This window comes from Corythoichthys intestinalis, chromosome 8, assembly GCF_030265065.1.
Source record: "Corythoichthys intestinalis isolate RoL2023-P3 chromosome 8, ASM3026506v1, whole genome shotgun sequence".
Taxonomy (NCBI): Eukaryota; Metazoa; Chordata; class Actinopteri; order Syngnathiformes; family Syngnathidae; genus Corythoichthys; species Corythoichthys intestinalis.
Window position 1 is genome coordinate 5,767,826 of NC_080402.1, and position 20,351 is coordinate 5,788,176.

The following is a 20,351-nucleotide window of genomic DNA, read 5'->3' on the forward strand; positions in this document are numbered from 1 at the left end:
TGTATTGCTTTGTTACTGTATCTTCTGTGATATTTGAATTTCATATCATTTTTAAATCTTAAGACTTACCTTTTTTGTTTTAAATTACAAAGTGCCTTTTTTGAAATGGCGATTTTAATAATTAATAATCGTTGGAAGTAGAGGGAATAAAAGGCCTCGCCCAGCTCCTCTCCCCTCCCTCCCTCCCTCCCTCCTCCCTCAGTGCTCTCCTCATCCTCCCCCCGCCTGCTGCCCTAATCTCCCGGACTCATCAGCGTGTAGCACCGCCGAGAACCAGGATGACACCGGCTCTCCCCTGAAAGGGAATCCGCTTTCCACGGTGCCATCCGCGGGAGGGGGGGAACCGCTGTCCGCCGCCTCCGCCGCATGACCGTCACAAAGGTAAGTACTCTTCTGCCGTGGTTCGCGACAAAGACGACATTTTAGCGGCTGTTACTAAGCACTTTGGCCCACAAGAACCGAACGGAACACGTGCACCTGCTAACTTTAAATGAAGCCCGTTATATTTACAAAAATGAAAATTATCCTGTCATCTCTGCCGGTATGAGTACTTTGAATAAAGCCAAACTAAAAGTGTTTTGTGGTCGCTAGCCAACCATTTTTGTTTGAAAGAATATTTCACTTTTTTAGGGGTAGGAGCAAGGTAAACATTTGTACTTACACTGGCACAAGTAGAATTTTAATCTTAACATTTGAATAATAAAAGTTAGACGAATCCTTTTGACTCAAGAATCTTGAAATTCTGAGGCTTGAAGTTTAGGTAAGGTTTGGCTAGACCCTGTCATTTTTGTATATAGTGTCATTTGGGTCCCTACTATGAATTAAGCTGTATTTTCACTAAAGTTGGACGAATACTCATTCAACCTTTTATTGTGTATTACCAATAGCCATCTATTATAAATTCAAGGGTACAAGGTCTTAAGTTGTATTTATTTTGTTGTGTTGAGGTGGTTGCAGCCCAACGTTGCATTCGTAGGAAGAATTTACGGAGAATAAATTGTCTTTCAGCCAAAACTCAGCGTATTTAATTTCCATCGACATGCGGATACATCCTCTCTCATTGCTGTCTTCACACGCAATCCCACAAATCCAAGTAATCAAAGTCAAACAAAAAGTAATAAAAGTAGCACTTTAGACCAGGGGTCCCCAACGACCGGGCCGCGGACCGGTACTGGTCCGTGGCGCATTTGGTGCCGGGCTGCGCAGAAATAATAAATAATTTATTAACGACTGCGTTCTGGCCGATTGACTTTGGCCTGTGCCGCTTATTACACCAATATCCCTGTCTACTCTTGATATACTATACAACTATAGAATGGGAGGTTGTCGTAGAAATGCATTGATTGGACTGTTAGGAGTACGTCTTGTTTTGTACAGTGGGGAGAATAAGTATTTTATACACTGCCGATATGCTGGTTTTCCCACTTGCAAGCCATGTAGAGGTCTGTAATTTGTATCATAAGTTCTCTTCAACTGTGAGGGACGGAATCTAATACAAAAATCCAGAAAATCACATTGTATAATTTTTAAATAATAAATTTGTATTTAACTGCATGAAATAAGTATTTGATACATTACCAACTAGTAAATATTTCGGCTCTTAGTTCTTTTTTAAGAACCCCTCCTGTTCTCCACTCATTACCGGAAGTAACTGCAACTGTTTGAACTTGTTACCTGTATAAAAGACACCTGTTCACATGCTCAAACAAACAAACTCCAACCTCTCCACAATGGTCAAGACCAAAGAGCTGTGTAAGGACATCAGGGATAAAATAATAGACCTGCACAAGGCTGGGATAGGAAAATAAGCAAGCAGCTTGGTGAGAAGGTAACAACTGTTGGAGCGATTATTAGAAAATGGAAGAAGTTCAAGTTGACGGTCAATCTGCCTCGTTCTGGGGCTCCATGCGAGATCTCACCTCGTGGGGCATCACTGATTATAAGGAAGGTGAGGGATCAGCCCAGAACTACACGGCAGGACCTGGTCAATGACCTGAAGATAGCTGGAACCACAGTCTCGAAGAAAACCATCGGAAACACATTACGCCGTCATGGATTAAAATCCTACAGCGCACGCAAAGTCCCGCCGCTGAAGCCAGTGCATGTCCAGACACGTCTGAAGTTTGCCACTGACCATCTGGATGATCCAGAGGAGCAATGGGAGAAGGTCATGTGGTCGGATGAGACCAAAATTGAACTTTTTGGTCTAAACTCGGCTCGTCGTGTTTGGAGGAAAAAGAAGGATAAGTACAACCCCAAGAACACCATCCCAACTGTGAAACATGGAGGAGGAAACATCATTTTTTGGAGCTGCTTCTCTGCCAAGGGTACAGGACGACTGCACCGTATTGAGGGGAGGATGGATGGGGCTATGTGTCGCCAGATCTTGGCTGACAACCTCCTTCCTTCAGTGAGAGCCCTGAAGATGGGTCGTGGCTGGGTCTTCCAGCATGACAACGACCCAAAACACACAGCCAAGGCAACTAAAGAGTGGCTCCGTAAGAAGCATCTTAAGGTCCTGGAGTGGCCTAGCCAGTCACCAGATCTGAACCCTATAGAAAATCTATGGAGGGAGCTGAAAGTCCGTGTTGCCCGGCAGCAGCCCCGAAACCTATAGGCTCTGAAGAAGATCTGCATGGAGGAGTGGGCCAAAATCCCTGCTGCAGTGTGTGCAAACCTTGTCAAGGACAACAGGAAACGTTTGGTATCTGTAATAGCAAACAAAGGTTTCTGTACCAAATATTAAGTTTGAATTTTGTGATGTATCAAATACTTATTTCATGCAAATAAATGCAAATTTATTATTTAAAAATCATACGACGTGATTTTCTGTTTTTTTTTTTTGTATTAGATTCCGTCCCTGACAGTTGAAGAGAACTTATGATACAAATTACAGACCTCTACATGCTTTGCAAGTGAGAAAACCAGCAAAATCGGCAGTGTATCAAATACTTGTTCTCCCCACTGTAAGTTTTAATCGAGTTAATCACAGCTTAAAAATTAATGAATTGTAATCAATCACAATTCAAACCATCTCTAAAATATGCCATATTTTTCTGTAAATTATTGTTGGATTGGAAAAATAAGACACAAGACGGATATTTTCATTCTACATACTGTACATAAGTACTGTATTTGTTTATTGTAACAATAAATCCACAAGGTGGCATTAACATTCTTTCTGTTAGAGGGATCCACGGATAGAAAGACTTGTTCTTCAAAGATACATTTCAGTACAAGTTATAGTAATTTTATAATAAAACCCCTCTTAATGATTTCATTTTAAGAAAATTTGTTAAAGTTTCAATCAAAAAGTCACATCGGGCTTCCTGCCGTTCTTCCACAGTGTCTTTAACTACGTAAGGTAGTGATTGAAATACACCACAAGGTATCAATGGCGAGTTTTAAATTAGAGATCGAGCCAAGGCAAAGTCTGAGTAGGTTTTATGTGTATTTTGCATAGCTATTTTGATTGGGAATTCCAGTTCTCCTTGCATTGAGCGCTTTTCTTTTTGTGAGCATTATTTTTTTGAGAGATAAGAATTTTTGTTGTGCTTTCACTAAATGATACTGTAGCGACTTAACCGTTCCGCCCAAATGCATGATGGGAAGTTCGGCAACCATGACTGTCAGTTGTGGCTGCAAATGGTATACAGTTTGTTCTGCGTTGTGTTCAATTAGGTGTGTCAAGAAAAATAATCCTGCTCTGCCCAAATGCATGATGGGCAACCATAACTGTCAGTAGTGGCTGCAAATGGTATACAATATGTTCTACGTTGTGTTCAGTTAAGCATGTTATGGAAATGATCGTTTCTTGGTCCGCCCAAATGGATGATGGGAAGTTGGGCAACATTGACTGTTACTTGTAGCTGCCAAAGCTCAAGCCGATTAAAGGCGCAGTCCAATGAATGCGTGTGTCCACTCGCATTTTTCTGCCTTTTTGCTCTAAATGTGCTAAAACGGCGTCATTGTCAACTGTTTGAGGCAACGCATGAACGGGTCATTCCGTGCATGCGTTAATTGCATCAAATATTTTAACGTGATTAATTTTTTTAAAAAAATTACCGCCCGTTAACGCGATACATTTGACAGCCCTAGATGTTTCTAATTAAAATATTTATTATATGAAAATAGTTTTTTTCTGTTCATCACTGTCCACTCTGTTAGTTGTGTTAGTGTCCCTTTAAGAAAATTCCCCATTTATTAATGACATCAATCCTCTGCGATAACATCAAACCGGTGGCGGGAAATTCAACTTTTTTTAAGTTTTATGAAGTACGTTTCGTGTGGCTGATCATAACGTGTCCATTTTTTAAAAGCAATATATGTAATTAAATTGAAATATTTCAAAAGGTTTACTTTTAAAGTCATAGATTTCTCCTAAAATATTGGAACCCTTGGCGGGTCTGTATTATCCGGTATTTTTCTAGACATCAGTTCAACCACTGTCACAAATCACGCTTTTAAATTGAAAATTATCTGGACTTAAACAATCCATGAAAAACACTACTCGCCTATAAAAAAAAACTTGTTTACATTAACCAGACCGCTTTACCCGTTGAGGTTGTACTGATGGCATGTTCATGACATCCATTCTCTCCACCCCACGGGGGTGGTGGTGTTTTCCGCCAGACCACCAGTGGGGCAGATGCTCGGGGGTCCCTATTATGCGTCCCTGCTCGCTCATCTCGCGCCCATGTAAACAAACTTAAAGACAAAAGAACGAGCGGCGCGCGCGTGTAATGACCCGACGCTAACGCTACATCGTGTGGGCGGAGCCTGTTTGCGTACGCGCGTGTGTTTTGCCTCATTTGAACTCTGTCGCTCAACCAAAACGGCAGCACCTGCTGAGTTAATGCAACCCTTGGGTGTAGGAAGGGTAAGGAGCACCATAAATACTATACACACCCCAGCTTCCACCTATTTAACCTGTTGCCCTCTGGCAGGCGCTACAGGGCCGTAACGGCTAAAACAAAGAGACTGAAAAACGGTTGCTTTCTAAGAGCTGTCACTAAAGTTTACACTGAAATGTCATTGCACTCCTAATGCCAAAACATTGTCACAAGCATCTCACCAAGTATATGTTCTGAGACATTTGTCTCGATCTGGGTACTGCATATGCAAAATTTGCACAGTTACATTATAGCATTTTTTTGCATGGTTACATCAAAATTCATGCACAAACTGTCATTTGCACTTACATATCAAGTCAGCCATCTGCCTGCTAGTCTGAGTGCTGTAAATTTTCATATACGCACTGTTACCACAACATCACCACTTGCTGCTCGTCACTTATTCACTTTGTTCCCAATCTGTGTACACTCTAACCTGTGTTTTTATTAGGCATGTGCCGGTATGAGATTTTGACGGTATGATAACCTTAAGCAAAAATACCGCAGCGTCGCGGAGTTGCAATTATAGCTGTCAAATGTGTTATTTTCAGATATATGGGTTAAAAAACAAACTTTTTTCCATTTAACAGGATTTTAAAAATTTTAATGTCGAACTGGACTTGAACAATATATGATCAAATTGGTTTTATGTAAAACACTTGAAAAATATATGATCAAATTGGTTTTATGTAAAACACATACCACTACTACTATTAATTAGGGCTGTCAAAATTATCGCGTTAACGGGCGGTAATTATCACGTTAAAATATTAGACACAATTAACGCACATGTCCTGTTCAAACAGATTAAAATGTACAGTACAGTGTAATGTCCGCTTGTTACTTGTTTTTTGGTGTTTGGCGCCCTCTGCTGGCGCTTGGGTCCAACTGATTTTATGGGTTAGTATGAGTGAGCATTGTGTAATTATTGACATCAACAGTGGCGAGCTACTAGTTTATTTTTTTTGATTGAAAATTTTACAATAAACGAAAACATTAAGAGGGGTTTTAATACAAAATATCTATAACTTGTACTAACATTTATCTTTTAAGAACTACAAGTCTTTCTATCCATGGATCGCTTTAAGAGAATGTTAATAATGTTAATGCCATCTTGTTGATTTGTTATAATAAACAAATACAGTACTTATGTACCATATATTGAATGTATATATCCGTCTTGTCTTATCTTTCCATTCCAACTATAATTTACAGAATATGGCATATTTTATAGATGGTTTGAATTGTGATTAACTACGATTAATTAATTTTTAAGCTGCAATTAACTTGATTAAAAATTTTAATCGTTTGACAGCCCTACTATTAATATTAATAAGTTGAATATTAATGGAGAGCGAGTGTAAGAGACAGAGCGCGTGTGTATGACTCGTATCATTGTTTACAAATTGTACACTCTAGACATGTGCCAATTACCGGTTTCAAGGTAAACCGTGGTATGAAAACGTCACTGTTTCAAAACCACAAACATTTTCTGTCATATTGTCCCTACGGTATTAGCCATTTTTCATGTCCCAAAAAATGCAGGGAGAAATCCTTCGCCTGCAGCTACAAGGCTAAACCCTCCCCCACTGGTTATTGCTCAATGTCAGTGAGTCAGCTGTGCTACACGGTGGCTGTAGGAGGTGAAACTCCTGAACTTTTTTTACACCCATTGAAGAAAACGAAATCGCTGGTCGGGTAATAGCTCGGCGACAGAAAAGTTACAGACGGCCGCGGATTAGGGAAGGAAGGCAAACCGACATGTAAAACATATTTGCGAAGGTTGGCTGCCGAGGAGGCAATACCTCCAAGATGATTTCGCATTAATGCAAAATTAAGTTAAAAAGACTGTCATGTACGTTTCCCACGAGCTATGAATGTCAACTCCAGCATGTCTAGTGTGTCTAGCGAATGGTAAAATGTGTTTTTTTTCTCTCTGGCAACTATCTGTGTTGAGAAAGAGTGTGTGTGTGTATAATGTAAACAAGTTACGAGTCATACACACGTGCTTTTTATGGGGAACAAAATGTAATTATTTTTGTTCTGATAGTATTATTGTTGAGCTGTGGCTGTGGGTTTACGCTCACCTAAAGGACAGCATTTATATTAATTGTATTTAGAATATTTCAGTTTTGTTATTTTTTTAAATACTTATGTTCCAATTTACTAGTATGTTTTGAAAAATAAAAATCCTGTTCAATTGATTTTTTTTAACCCAGATATCTCAAAGTAAAACATTTTAGACCTGTAATTACAGTACAGTGGTACCGTAAAACTGTGATATTTTGGCTTAAGGTTATCATACCGTCAGAATCTCGTACTGGCACATGGCTAGTACACACCCACCCACACACCCTCTCTCAACACAGAAAGTCGCCAGAGAGAAAAAACACCACAGGCTCTATTATGAAAATATTATTTTGAACAGATGCTTATAATGGCGGAAGACTTAACAAAAGTAGGCTAATAGTAGAGAGGAAACTACCGTATTGGCCCGAATATAGGACGATGTTTTTTGCATTGAAATTAGACTGAAAAAGTGGGGTCGTTTTATATTAGCGGTCTAGACATTATACCCATTCACGACGCTAGATGGCGTCAGATATCATTGAATCGATGTTCTGTCATGACAGATCTCAGCTAAGTTTAACCAGTTTGCATTATTTTATTGCAGTGTTTTTCCTTATTCAGATTTGTTTCAAGACTACAGTTACAATTAGACTTCACTTTGATGGTGAATGCAGTTATTGCAATTTTTTTTGTTTATCACAATAGATTGGCTTCTGGATTTCGAAATGTAAATAAACCAATCATTTACGAATGTGATTGCACTTTAGTTTACATATTTAAATGTTCAGATATTAAGATTTGAATGAGGCAAAATAACATGCTTTTCCTCTCAAATATATTGTTATAATCATGTTTCAGATGTTCTGTAATTATTTTCTGTAGAAAAATTAATTTGGTGTTCAAAACGTCTTTTTTTCAAACTTGAGTCTTGAAAAAGAGGGGGTCGTCTTATCATCAGGGCCGTCTTATATTCGGGCCAGTACTGTAGTTAGCCGTCTTCACGTGCTAACTAGCCACGTTATCTGGCTCGTTAACAAGCTTATGTTATAGTATTTGCTTTACCATCGCTAGACTCACTAAACACTAGAGCTGGGAATCTTTGGGGACCTAACGATTCGATTACGATTACGATTCAGAGGCTCTGATTCGATTATAAAACGATTATTGATGCACCCCCCTCCTTTTTTTGTTTGTTTTTTTTTTTTTGTTCATTAGTTCCAAAATTGTTCAAAAATACTCTCAGGCTAAACCAAACTACTATTTCAGTATCAAGTTAACATATAGCAGTAAACAAATATACAAAAATAACATTAAATAAAAAAACTCCAGTCCCCATTCTGTATCAGCAGCTTTAAACTACATTCAATTAATTTAATGTTGTGAATCAACCTTTAAAGTTGTTAAAATTGCTCCCGTTATTCCATAATTTCCCTTTTGTCTACTTTTGACATGTGAAAGTTTTAAAACTATTTTAAAGATAGATTCAAGTCAATATTTTACCGATTTAGGAGTATTTTAGATAAAAAGTTAATTAGGTTTGCTTGGAAGGTTCGCTACAACAGCATTGCAGGGAAGTTTACTGCTTTAAGATGGCGGCCATTTACTAACGCCGGCATCTAGCTTTTTACAGATGTGCTGCTACCGCTACCGAGTCTATATTGCATCTAGTCCTATATAAATGATATCTACCATAACATTATGTAGCTGTACTTGTAGCAGCTTTTCGGCAGCAGTCAGGTATGTTGTTGTGTTTTTTTTTTTATCTCGTGGCATGAGTTGAGCTAGAGCCGTGAGTTGAGCGTTGGCATTACCCGAGGGGCCGGTTAATGAGAAGCATGATGTTTAGCTACTCCCGCTCCGTTCCGTCCCAAAGACCGCGCGGCTCGCTGAGTGTGTTGTACTTCCGCTTTACTCGGCATATTTCAATAATCGGAATTTGGATGTTTGTGAATCGTTCTCGAATCTTCCACGGCCGAATCGCGAATAATCTAAGAATCGGAAATTTTGCACACCTCTACTAAACACGCTGGAGTGAACTCTCGTAGCTGGTGGGAAATGTTCATTACAGTTTGCTTTCCTTAAATTTTGTAAAAAATGACAGATGATCGTCACGTAAATGTGAAATCACGTTGGAGGTGTTGCTTCCTCTGGCAACCACCTTCCGCAAGCATGTCGGCTGTCCTCCCTTCTTTAAGCCGCAGCCATCTGTTTCTATTCGGTAGCCGAAGTACTCCCATACTAGCGACTTTGTCTTTTTAGAGGCATTGTGTCTATTCTACAGCACAGCGACAGACTCACGACAGAGCAACAACCAGTGGGGGAGGGGTTAGCGCTGCGGCTCCAAGCCACAGATTTGTCACTGCATTTTTGGCATATAAAAAATAGCTGACGTGACGTTTTCATACCACGGTAAATCTTCAAACCGGTAACCGGCACATGCCTCGTTTTCATATTAGCATTACTGTACTCTAGGAATTTTAACTCTTAGCCAGATTGCCGGAATCCTGCTAGCCAAATTGCCGGAACCGCGCTTGCGCAATTCCAACGACCTGAGCCGGCACAACCCAACAATCCGGCCAAAAGGCCAAACTCCGCGCGTTCATCTTAGTTTTAACCCCTTGTATTGACTCCATTAAAAGCTGGAATAAGGCTTTGAAACTCAAGTTGACAATTTATTCCAAGTCGACGACAATCCGACAGCAAGGCAAAACAGCAAATTGACCCAGACGAAGAGGAATGCTGGCTCCATGGTCACCATATCACAAGTCAAGATTCCTAAGAAAAAGACCATGCTCTGGTGAGGCGGCTGTGGTCCTGAGGAAGCGTGTATTTGGGCGTTGTTTAGGATTATTGTCTGTTCTGGTTTGGACGGGAGAATTCGGGCGTTACTGTTGTCTGCGCTAAGAGAGTTGAGGATTTTGCCATCCTCAGAGCTGCGTGAGTTCTAAGGTGTTCACTTCTCGGTCGCGGGTTCCTCTGTTATCAGATGTTCCTTGTGGGAGAAGAGGATGTCCTTTCATTGTTCTGGACTGTCCATTGTTGGTTACCAAAAGAGCTAATAGCGTGATTTGGTGGTCCAAATGGGCTTTTAGATGTCTTGGCCATCACCTGCTTGTCTCATCCGTCAGCATGAGTCTCTCCCAGTCAGCTGCATGACTTGCACGTTGGGCTTCTGTAGTCAGCAGGCATCCTGTATCTGTAATGCCCTATCTGCCCATTGTCTTGGCGCTGCAAATTCCAATCACTCAAAGTCCCTACTACTCATAATATCAAATATATATGATGTAAAGTCTATTTATTTTATATTGGATGTGTTAGAGTAATACAAACGGTAAAAATGGGAAAGGATGCTATTCCCTTCAGTACTTTTGCTTTTGTTTTATGTGGTGTGTTATAGCAAAACTTTAAATCTCATTGTACTCTGTACGATGACGGTAAAGGCTTTCTAGTCTAGTCTCTCGTCTAATATAGAGCTTCTATTTCTGGTGTTTTTTCTATTGTAGCCACTTGTGTTTGGAGACTTAACTTCTAGCACTCCAGTTTCTTTCCCTACCGAGCAGCAGGTGCCACTGCCACCCTCATAAAGCACTCACAGGCAGACACACTTTGAGCTTCTCCTTAATGAAAGACTAGACTAGTAGACTAGACTAGTAGAAAGGCAATTTGACCTCATGTAAAAGCCATACAATTCTGTCTTTAGTTCCAAATTTGGAGGCCAAAACTCGATAAACGTAAGTTATCATAAACTTCGACACACCTCCCTATAAAAGTGGTACTCGGGCATCAGTTTCAACACGTTACTCAAACACCATGAGATAAGCTTCACCCTGAGTCAGGACATTTTTCTCCAGACCAGTGCTGACATGTTTTTTTTTTTTGCAATAAATGAGTCAAACGGTGTTAGGACACTCTCTGTTGACTGCAAGCAGTCTTAAGTTTATATTGTAGAATGGCAAATGTCATCTCACAACTGGACAAGAAATAATAAATCAATAAATACAAGGCGCACTTTCATGTGCGCTTGTAAAGGTTGATATGTGAGGCGTGTAGACTGCCAGGCTGTTAACGCATACCTGACATTCTCAAACTTTGTCTAAGCTATGACGCATGTCTTTAGCTATGTAACAAAAAACCAATGCTATAGATACTACCTTTCAGTCAAAATATTAGATATTCCATCTTGGACTGTAAAGTTTTAAAAGTATGCATCGTACTACTGTGTTTTGTGACAGTAGCTTCTCAGCTGCAGGCCCCGCCATTCCCGCACCACTTTTAACTCATCACATACATGATACTCCATGGGGGGGCGGCGAGGGTCAGTGGGATGTGCGGCTGGGAAGAACTTCCATGTAGTGGTCTCACTGCCCTTAGCCGGGCTCGCCTATTTTAATACATACACTGCACTACCTTCCCCTTTTGGTCCCCATTTGGCGACCTTGCATTCACAGTAATGGGGTGGTAGGTGGGTCCCACACTTTTTCTCTATGGCGCGGCCCCCTCTTTGCATGGCCGCTGGTTGCGGAGGACGGGGGGGTATCGAGGCTCTGGTCCTGCGGCGGCTTTTCAGTGCTCTCCTGCTTCCACCTTTTCTGCCCGGGTATCCTCCTTGGGGCCCGACGTGGGTCGCTGGCCGGGTGCCGGTGGGTCGGCGGTAGGAGTGGGAACCTCTTGTTACCTCACGATACGATACGATTTGCGATACAAAGCTCACGATAATGATGATCTGACGATATGGCGATACAACAATTATCGATACATTGGTCAGGTCATCACCCTGAACACACCATCCCCACTGTCAAACATGGTGGTGGCAGCATCATGGTTTGGGCCGGCTTTTCTTCAGCAGGGACAGGGAAGATGGTTAAAATTGACGGGAAGATGGATGCAGCCAAATACAGGAACATTCTGGAAGAAAACCTGTTGGTATCTGCACAAGACCTGAGACTGGGTTGGAGATTTATCTTCCAACAGGACAATGATCCAAAACATAAAGCCAAATCTACAATGGAATGGTTCAAAAATAAACGTATCCAGGTGTTAGAATGGCCAAGTCAAAGTCCAGACCTGAATCCAATCGAGAATCTGTGGAAAGAGCTGAAGACTGCTGTTCACAAACACTCTCCATCCAACCTCACTGAACTCGAGCTGTTTTGCAAGGAAGAATGGGCAAGAATGTCAGTCTCTCGATGTGCAAAACTGATAGAAACATACCCCAAGCGACTTGCAGCTGTAATTGGAGCAAAAGGTGGCGCTACAAAGTATTAACGCAAGGGGGCCGAATAATATTGCACGCCCCACTTTTCAGTTTTTTATTTATTAAAAAAGTTTAAATTATCCAATAAATTTTGTTCCACTTCACGATTGTGTCCCACTTGTTGTTGATTCTTGACAAAAAATTAAAATTTTATATCTTTATGTTTGAAGCCTGAAATGTGGCGAAAGGTTGCAAGGTTCAAGGGGGCCGAATACTTTTGCAAGGCACTGTAGTTAGTGTAGGCATTGACTGTATTTGTTCTTCTTTTCTGTCTCTCTCCTTTTCTAATTCCCTCCACAATTTCATTGTACAACTGTATAATGACAATAAAGGGCTATTCCATTCTATTCTATTGTATTCTATTCTATCTTCCCCCATGATTTGAGGAGAAGTTGTTCTCTTATTTTTCACAGAATGTTTATTTGGAAAACCTTGCAGTTGTTACATTTATCATTGTAAAGCATCCAGTGGGGCATCATAATACAATTAGCCAGATTATCTTCAGTCCACAGCCGCAAATTTTCAGTATTGATTTAAATATTAGTATTGGATATTTGGAGATGGACTATATCAGTTATGTATTAAAAACTAATTATCGGACAACTGTAGTTTTTAGATAGCGGTTTGAGCACACTTCAGAGCTTCAGGTATTATATAACTGGGTATTGTTGTTGGAACACACACAGTAGACCGGTTCCAGACGAACTTTGGGGTCGAGATGCTTCGTAGGGGTCAAACAAATCAAGCATGTATTTTGGTCCAAGGCCATTAACAGTTTTATACTATTGTATAGTATACAATATGTATAATTCAACGTACAAGAAGCCAGTGTAATGATTTCATAACTGGCGTAATATGGTCCACTTTCCCTGTGTTTGTAAGGACTATGGCAGCAGCTTCTCTATTAGCTGCAGCTTTCTGATTGATTTTTTGTGAAGACCTGTAAATATACCGTTGCAATAGTCCAATTGACTAAAAATGAATGCATGGATAAGTTTTTCCATCTCTTGTTTGGACAAAATTAAAGGAAACTCAAAGTAGTGCTATTTAATATTTATACCAAAAAAATGAGTATTTCAGTCTTTAATATGGACTAAATATGATTATTTTGGCAGTGTTCTGCCTCTTTGGTGCTGCTCGTGAGGTCATCCACAACTTGACAGCTGCGCCAGTGTATTTGCGGATTATCTGGTGCTACGCCCACGTGGCACGCACTGCCAGAGGATTACTGCAAATAAAAAAAATAGTGTGTGGATTAGGTCCATGTAGCACATTTGGGTTTGGGTTGGGGTTTTTGGGGGGGGCGGGAAAAAGCACCGTAATCGGATCAGATCTTCTGACGGTGTATCTTTTTCCTTATACCTCATTTACTGCCATCGACATCGATCAACGTCGATTACCCTGAAACATGATCTTTCCATGCCCTTGACTTTCGCCCCGCTTTGTATACAGTCCATATTGTAGCTCTCCAAGTACCATTAGCGAAGCTGTTAGCCGGCGCTTCCTGTATGTTGAGTATCACAAAACATTAATGCGTTTAGCTGATGGAGGAGATCTGATTAGCGTTCTGTGTGTTGTTTACCAGCGAGACCCAAGCCAGTGTAAAGACCGGCGTAGATAATCTCCCCGCCCCCCCTTTCCCGCCCTTGAGCCGCGGAAAGTGAAACTCACCTTGGCGACGGTCGCTATGGTTATCTTTTAGCAAGCTAATTGAAGCGTGGAAGGATGCTTGGTGTCTAATTTGACTTGGCGACCACCAGATTGATTTTTGGGATTGCCTTAGGGTGGCTAAAGTACATTTTCTGTAGGGTTTAAGTCTGGGGAATGACTTAGCAAACATAAAACCTCAACCGTTTTGTCACAAATCAACTTAAACAACTCCAAAACCCTGGATGTATGATTATTGTAAGAAGTGATGTCTCGTTGGCTGTCAAAATTCTCTCTACTCATTATACGCTGCCTTTTAGTGCTATCTATAGGTAAAATGGCGTCTTTATAGATTGAATGCGACAATGCGTGAGTGGGTCGTGCAGCGCATGCGTTAATTATTTAACGTGATTAGTTTAAAAAAATTAATTATCGCCGTTAACGCAATAAATTTGATAGCCCTACTTTAAGCCAAAACTACTCTGGATGAGTGTAAGACATTTTGTCTGTAACGTTAAATACAATTAAAAAAAGATTTAAATTTAAAAAAAAAAATTTTTTTTAAAAGGCATGTCTGATATTTTTTTGCCGATTCCGATACTTTGAAAATGACGTGATCTGACGGGACATCTTTAATTATATTAATAATTACCTTGAATCCTCAACCAAATCACTCTTGACACACTCCTGCCCGCTTTTATGCAGTAAAACCTTGGTCCTATTTCCACCTTAATTCGGCGTTAGAACACAGCATGTGTTTGAGTTTCACAGTGAAAGCCGACTCAACGATCTGCCTGGGTCAGCCCACTATGGGAAGGCGTGGCGCAATCGAGTCTATGCTCTACTGTAAATGCCACAAAAGAATGGCTGTGAATGCTCTAGTTTCAGTGCCATTGACGGCACTAGACGTCCAAACCATTCAAAATGAATTGGGCGTCTATTGCCATCAATGACAGCCAGTAAGCTAACATTTCCTTTTTATTTATTTTTTTAACAGTGACACCTTTTTAAAAGGACATATCGATTCTTGGTGGGAGCATATCGATAACCTTTTAGGCTACAAAGTATCGCAATATATCACGTTTTCAATACATTGTCACACCCCTACTGTCCAATATATGCATGTAATTGACTGGCGACCAATCACGATGGAAAATGAATGGATGGGATTGTTCCCTTCGTTTTCTCCTGAATAGGTAATGTAAAGTGCATTCTCGATTGTGTTCAAGTCTGGGGATTGATTTAGGAAAACCATTATATACAGTATCATTATATACAGTACCATTTACCAGTTCTAAGTTGGTTGTCTGTCTGCTCCACACAGTTGTCTAGCGACCAGTCTGTTATACCTTTCCGAACGGCATGTCAGCCACACTGTGAGATCATGCGTGCGTCATCATGGCTAGCGCTGCACAGGCACGCTAAGCGTAGGTAACTGGCAGGCGTAGCGGTGAGATCACGCTGACACGCTGTACTTTAGCCGTCAAAATGATGAAACGGAGCCTTTTATTTCAGGACTGGAATTCCTCGGCGATCAGGTCGACTCGGAGTTTCGTCACGTCTGTGGAAATTGTTCACAACTGTGATCAAAATCTCCATGTGGAATTTTTCGTTTATTCTTCTAACATTAGGACATTATAACATTATGTTTTCCAACTATGGTTCCTTAAAATGGTGATTTTACTCATAAAACTTTGGCGTGAGTATAAATCGCAATTTGAACAATATTATCACATAATTCTCTCTGTCAACAATGATTCTTAAAGGGATCCTCTATTTTTAAGACAAGTAATTCTTAAAAGATAAATGTTAGGATGAGTTATAATAATTTGATATTAAAACCCCTCTTAATGTTTTTGTCTTAATAAAGTTTTAAAAATTATTTTAATTGATAGGTCGCCATTCTTTTTACGTCGCAGTGCGTGACGTCACCGGTCCCGTTGCCGAAATTCCAGCGTGTCACCCGTTAGCTTTCCCAACATGTCGTCGGTTCTACCCTTCTTATTTGAACCAGATCTGAAAAGTGAAGAGCAGGACAGCACTGTCGGTCATTCACAAGACGAGCTTCAAGGAAAAATGCGTGCAGCAAATACCTGATTAGACAAAAGTTGGGCAAAACTGGTGATGCGAGAGAGTGCTGTTGTGTTGGGAACTCCGGTTGGGAGCGAGAGTGTACGCTGTCCGGTTTTATTAGCAGATATTCAAGGTAAGCATACTGCGTTTTCAAACTTATCCCAATATAATTATGTAGATTGTTAGCATCCAGAGCTGTCGCGTGCTTTACATACAGTACAGGCCAAAGAGCACACCTTGTGTAATCCATGTCTTGTACATTGTAACGCGTGGTAGCTAGGATACGTGTATAAAAGTACCAAAAAAGGGAGAACCTTCCACTATGCACATTTATTCACAAAAAAAAAAAAATTCCACCTTGACCACTCTTCACTCGGGAGCTCAGCAGTAAGCAAACACGCGTTCCCTGACGAACTCCAACATTGTTGTGAGGTCCACGTCAGAGTCACTGTCGTCACTGTAGCGTGCCGTAGTGCTTTAATTATTTAGTATGATTTGGGGAAAACTCCCACGAATAATAGTCAACATAAAAGATAGCAATAGTAATCCAAATCCGCGTTTTTTACTTACTCGAAGATCCAGGAATTAGACCGACGAATCAAAAAAATGGACAGATCCGAAACCAATATTGCAGACGTGGTGGGACTGTCGGATCCAGAAAATAGACGGATCCCTTACTTGACTGAGGATCCAGGAAAAATGTTCGGGCGCCAGTTGTAACGTGTGGTGGGTAGGATACGTGCATACAGGGACCAAAAAGGGGAGAAGCTTCCACTTTTGCACATTTATTCACTAAAAATAATAATTCCACCTTGACCACTTACTTCACTCCCCTTGTTTCCATTTGACTGGAAATTGCTTCCAAAAGCAGCAAATCGTGGCGTTTTACTTCGCGAGTTTAGGCAGCAATAAGCAATTGTTGGAACACGCAAGATACCAATGACGTCATGACTGCGAGCCCGCAAACCATGGCGCCAACTAACGGTCAAAATATGGACTAAATATTATAAAATATTGCCATTGATTTAACATTTTATGTGTTTCTAACAACATATTTTAGTACAAGAGAACAATTGTGGTTTATTAGAGCATACATGTATTTAAGTTAGAGGATCACTTTAAATGTTGAACTATAAAACTTAAGTCTAGCATATTCCAATCGACTTAAAATGACCATTCAATTGTTTCCTAAATGTATTAGTGCAATTTTATGAAAATCCTGTTAAATACACCATTGAGTTTAGTGCAACAGCTATTGATCGACCCCCTGCACTCCTCTCTTGTTTGATCGTGTGAAGGCCACCTCATTTTTTTTTTTTTTTTACACTGGCCTCATCCAGACCAATCAGCTGGCGTCCTCCAATGACCTCTTGCGTAACCTCTGGCTTTGACTGGCGGCCATATGGACAGGCGAGGTTAAGCGCGGGTCCGTTTTTGACTGTAATGATGCTGTTAGGGACACACTGGAACTATAAGTACAATAAGCGAGGTTGGTACGGGTACTTGAAATTCTTGAAAAGGCTTGAATTTTACTGTCGTGGTTTCAAGGTTGGAAAAATGTTTAAATTTTTCCTCTATAATGGAAGTGTTAGGAAAACAATGTTTCTCAGCACCCTGTCTAAAAACACAAATTATTAAATTCTGAAAATCAACTAAGTTGCTTTCCCTTGATTTCCAGCATCACATTGATTACAGTTCATTTGAGTCCGTGCGTGAGTAGGAACGCTTTAACACCGGATGTGACTGCGGCGACACGTTTACGCATATTATCTTTGAAGCCTCGTCACGTGTGTTATTTTGAGATGTGTGGGTTAAAAAAAAAAAACTTTTTTCCATTGAACAGGATTTTTTTTGGGGGGGGGGGGTATAGTATACATAAATTGTAACATAAGTACAATGTTGAGTTAAAATAAGTAAAAAAAATAAAAAATAAATGCAAACACTTTCAAAACAAACCATTACAACAACACTTTAATTAAACAAATACTCGAAGCTGCAAAATTCGATTTGAATGCTTTTTCTAATCGAATACTCGAGTTAATCGATAAATCGTTGCAGCATAATTAGAAACCAGAGCATTCGCAGTCGTTCTGTCCGATTTTCGGGGCATTTACAGGTCACTTGCTGTTCATTTACAGGTCATTTCCTGTTGAGTTTGAGTCACTGCCTATTCATTCGGGTGATTCCCTGGTCACCTCATGTTCTGTAACTCAAAATGAAAAGGAAGTGACCCATAAAATACCCCCAAATCAACAGGAAGTAACTGAAAATCAACAGTTAAATGACCTTAAATGGCCCAAAATGACCCCATTGCCTGGCATTGGCTGCCAATGACGGCCATAGACGTTCAATCCGTTTGAAGTGGGAGGGATGGCAGCGAATGAAGGAATGTTCATTCGCTGCCACCCTCCCAGTTCAAACCGATTGGACGTCTACTAGTGATAAACTCATTCCAATTCACAGCAGAAGCTTGTTTTTCTGTTTATTAGTTGTTTGTAGAATATCCTAGAATGATTTTCTGACCAATGTATCGATAATCGCTGTATCGTCGGATCATCGTTATCGTGAGCTTTGTATCGCAAATCGTATCGTATCGTGAGGTAACAAGAGGTTCCCACTCCTACAAAACACTACGGCTTTTGTCCACCAGTGTCGCTAAAATCAACCAAAACTCAAAAGTTACCCAGAGTCACTTTAAAGTGATCCTCTAACTTAAATACATGTAGGCGCTAATAAACCACAATTGTTCTCTTGTACTAAAATATGTTGTTAGAAACACATAAAATGTCAAATGAATGGCAATATTTTATAACATTTAGTCCATATTTTGACCGTCAGTTGGCGCCATGGTGTGTGGGCTCGCAGTAATGACGTCATTGCGATCTTTCCAAATGTGTAGCGTGTTCAACAATTGCTTATTGCTGCCTAAACCCCCCAAGTAAAATGCCACGACGTGCTGCTTTTGGATGCATTTTCCAGTCAAATGGAAACAAGGGTAGTGAAGTGAGTGGTCAAGATGGAATTATTATTTTTAGTGAATAAATGTGCATAAGTGGAAGCTTCTCCCCCTTTTTGGTCCCTGTATGCACATATCCTACCAACCACGCGTTACAACTGGCGCCCGAACATTTTTCCTGGATCCTCAGTCAAGTAAGGGATCCGTCTATTTTCTGGGTCCGACGGTCCCACCGCGTCTACAATATTGGTTTCGGATCTGTCCATTTTTTTGATTCGTCGGTCCGACAGCGGCTTTTCGGATCGATCTATTTTTTGGAATCGACGGCCTGATCGCGGCTGCGACATTGCCATGGGATCGGTCTAATTCCTGGATCTTCGAGTGAGTAAAAAACACGGATTTGGATTACTATTGCTATCTTTTATGTTGACTGTTCTTCGTGGGAGTTTTCCCCAAATCATACGAAATAATTAAAGCACTATGGCACGCTGCAGTGACGACCGTGACTCTGACATGGACCTTACAACAATGTTGGAGTTCGTCAGGGAACGCTTGTTTGCGTACTGCTGAGCTCCCGAGTGAAGAGTGGTCAAGGTGGAAATATTATTTTTTGTGAATAAAATTTGCATAGGGAAGCTTCTCCCCTTTTTGGTACTTTTATACACGTATCCTAGCTACCACGCGTTACAATGTACAAGACATGGATTACACAAGGTGTGCTCTTTGGCCTGTACTGTATGTAAAGCACACGACAGCTCTGGATGCTAACAATTAGGGTTGTTCCGATCATGTTTTTTTGCTCCCGATCCGATCGTTTTAGTTTGAGTATCTGCCGATCCCGATATTTCCCGATCCGATTGCTTTTTTTTGCTCCCGATTCAATTCCAATCATTCCCCATAATTTTTCCCGATCATATACATTTTGGCAATGCATTAAGAAAAAAATGAGTAAAACTCGAACGAATATATACATTCAACATACAGTACATAAAGACTATTTGTTTATTATGACAATAAATCCTCAAGATGGCATTTACATTCTTTCTGTGAGAGGGATCCACGGATAGAAAGACTTGTGACTTTGTATATTGTGATTAAATATTGCCATCTTGTGTATTTGTTGAGCTTTCAGTAAATGATACTGTAGCCATGCCCAAATGCATGATGGGAAGTGGAACCATTGCTGTGCGTAGTGCTACCAATTGATATATCTTCTCTGCGTTGGGAAATAACATAAGGTGTTAAGAAAAAGATCAGTTGCTACCTTGCTTCCCCTCATTACTTCCCATGATATTTCTAATCATAGGGAGAGGGATTGCAAGCTTTACCCAATTAAAAAAAGGCTCCAAAGGCTGCCAAAATTCACTCTACTCATTTTACACTGCCTTTTATCTCTCCATATAGGTAAAACGGCGCCATTACAGATTGAGCGCAACAATGCGTGAGTGGGTCGTGCGGT

General features: G+C 40.5%; 1 protein-coding gene across 1 annotated transcript in view; it reads left to right on the forward strand.

The window, feature by feature from the left end:
* Window positions 1-233: 233 nt before the first annotated feature.
* coro2aa (coronin 2Aa) overlaps window positions 234-20,351 on the forward strand; it is a 76,202-nt gene continuing 56,084 nt past the window's right edge. The window contains exon 1 of the mRNA XM_057843423.1: window positions 234-381. Coding sequence (XP_057699406.1) covers window positions 367-381 — 15 coding nt within the window. The 5' untranslated portion in view covers window positions 234-366. The remainder of the gene's footprint in view (window positions 382-20,351) is intronic.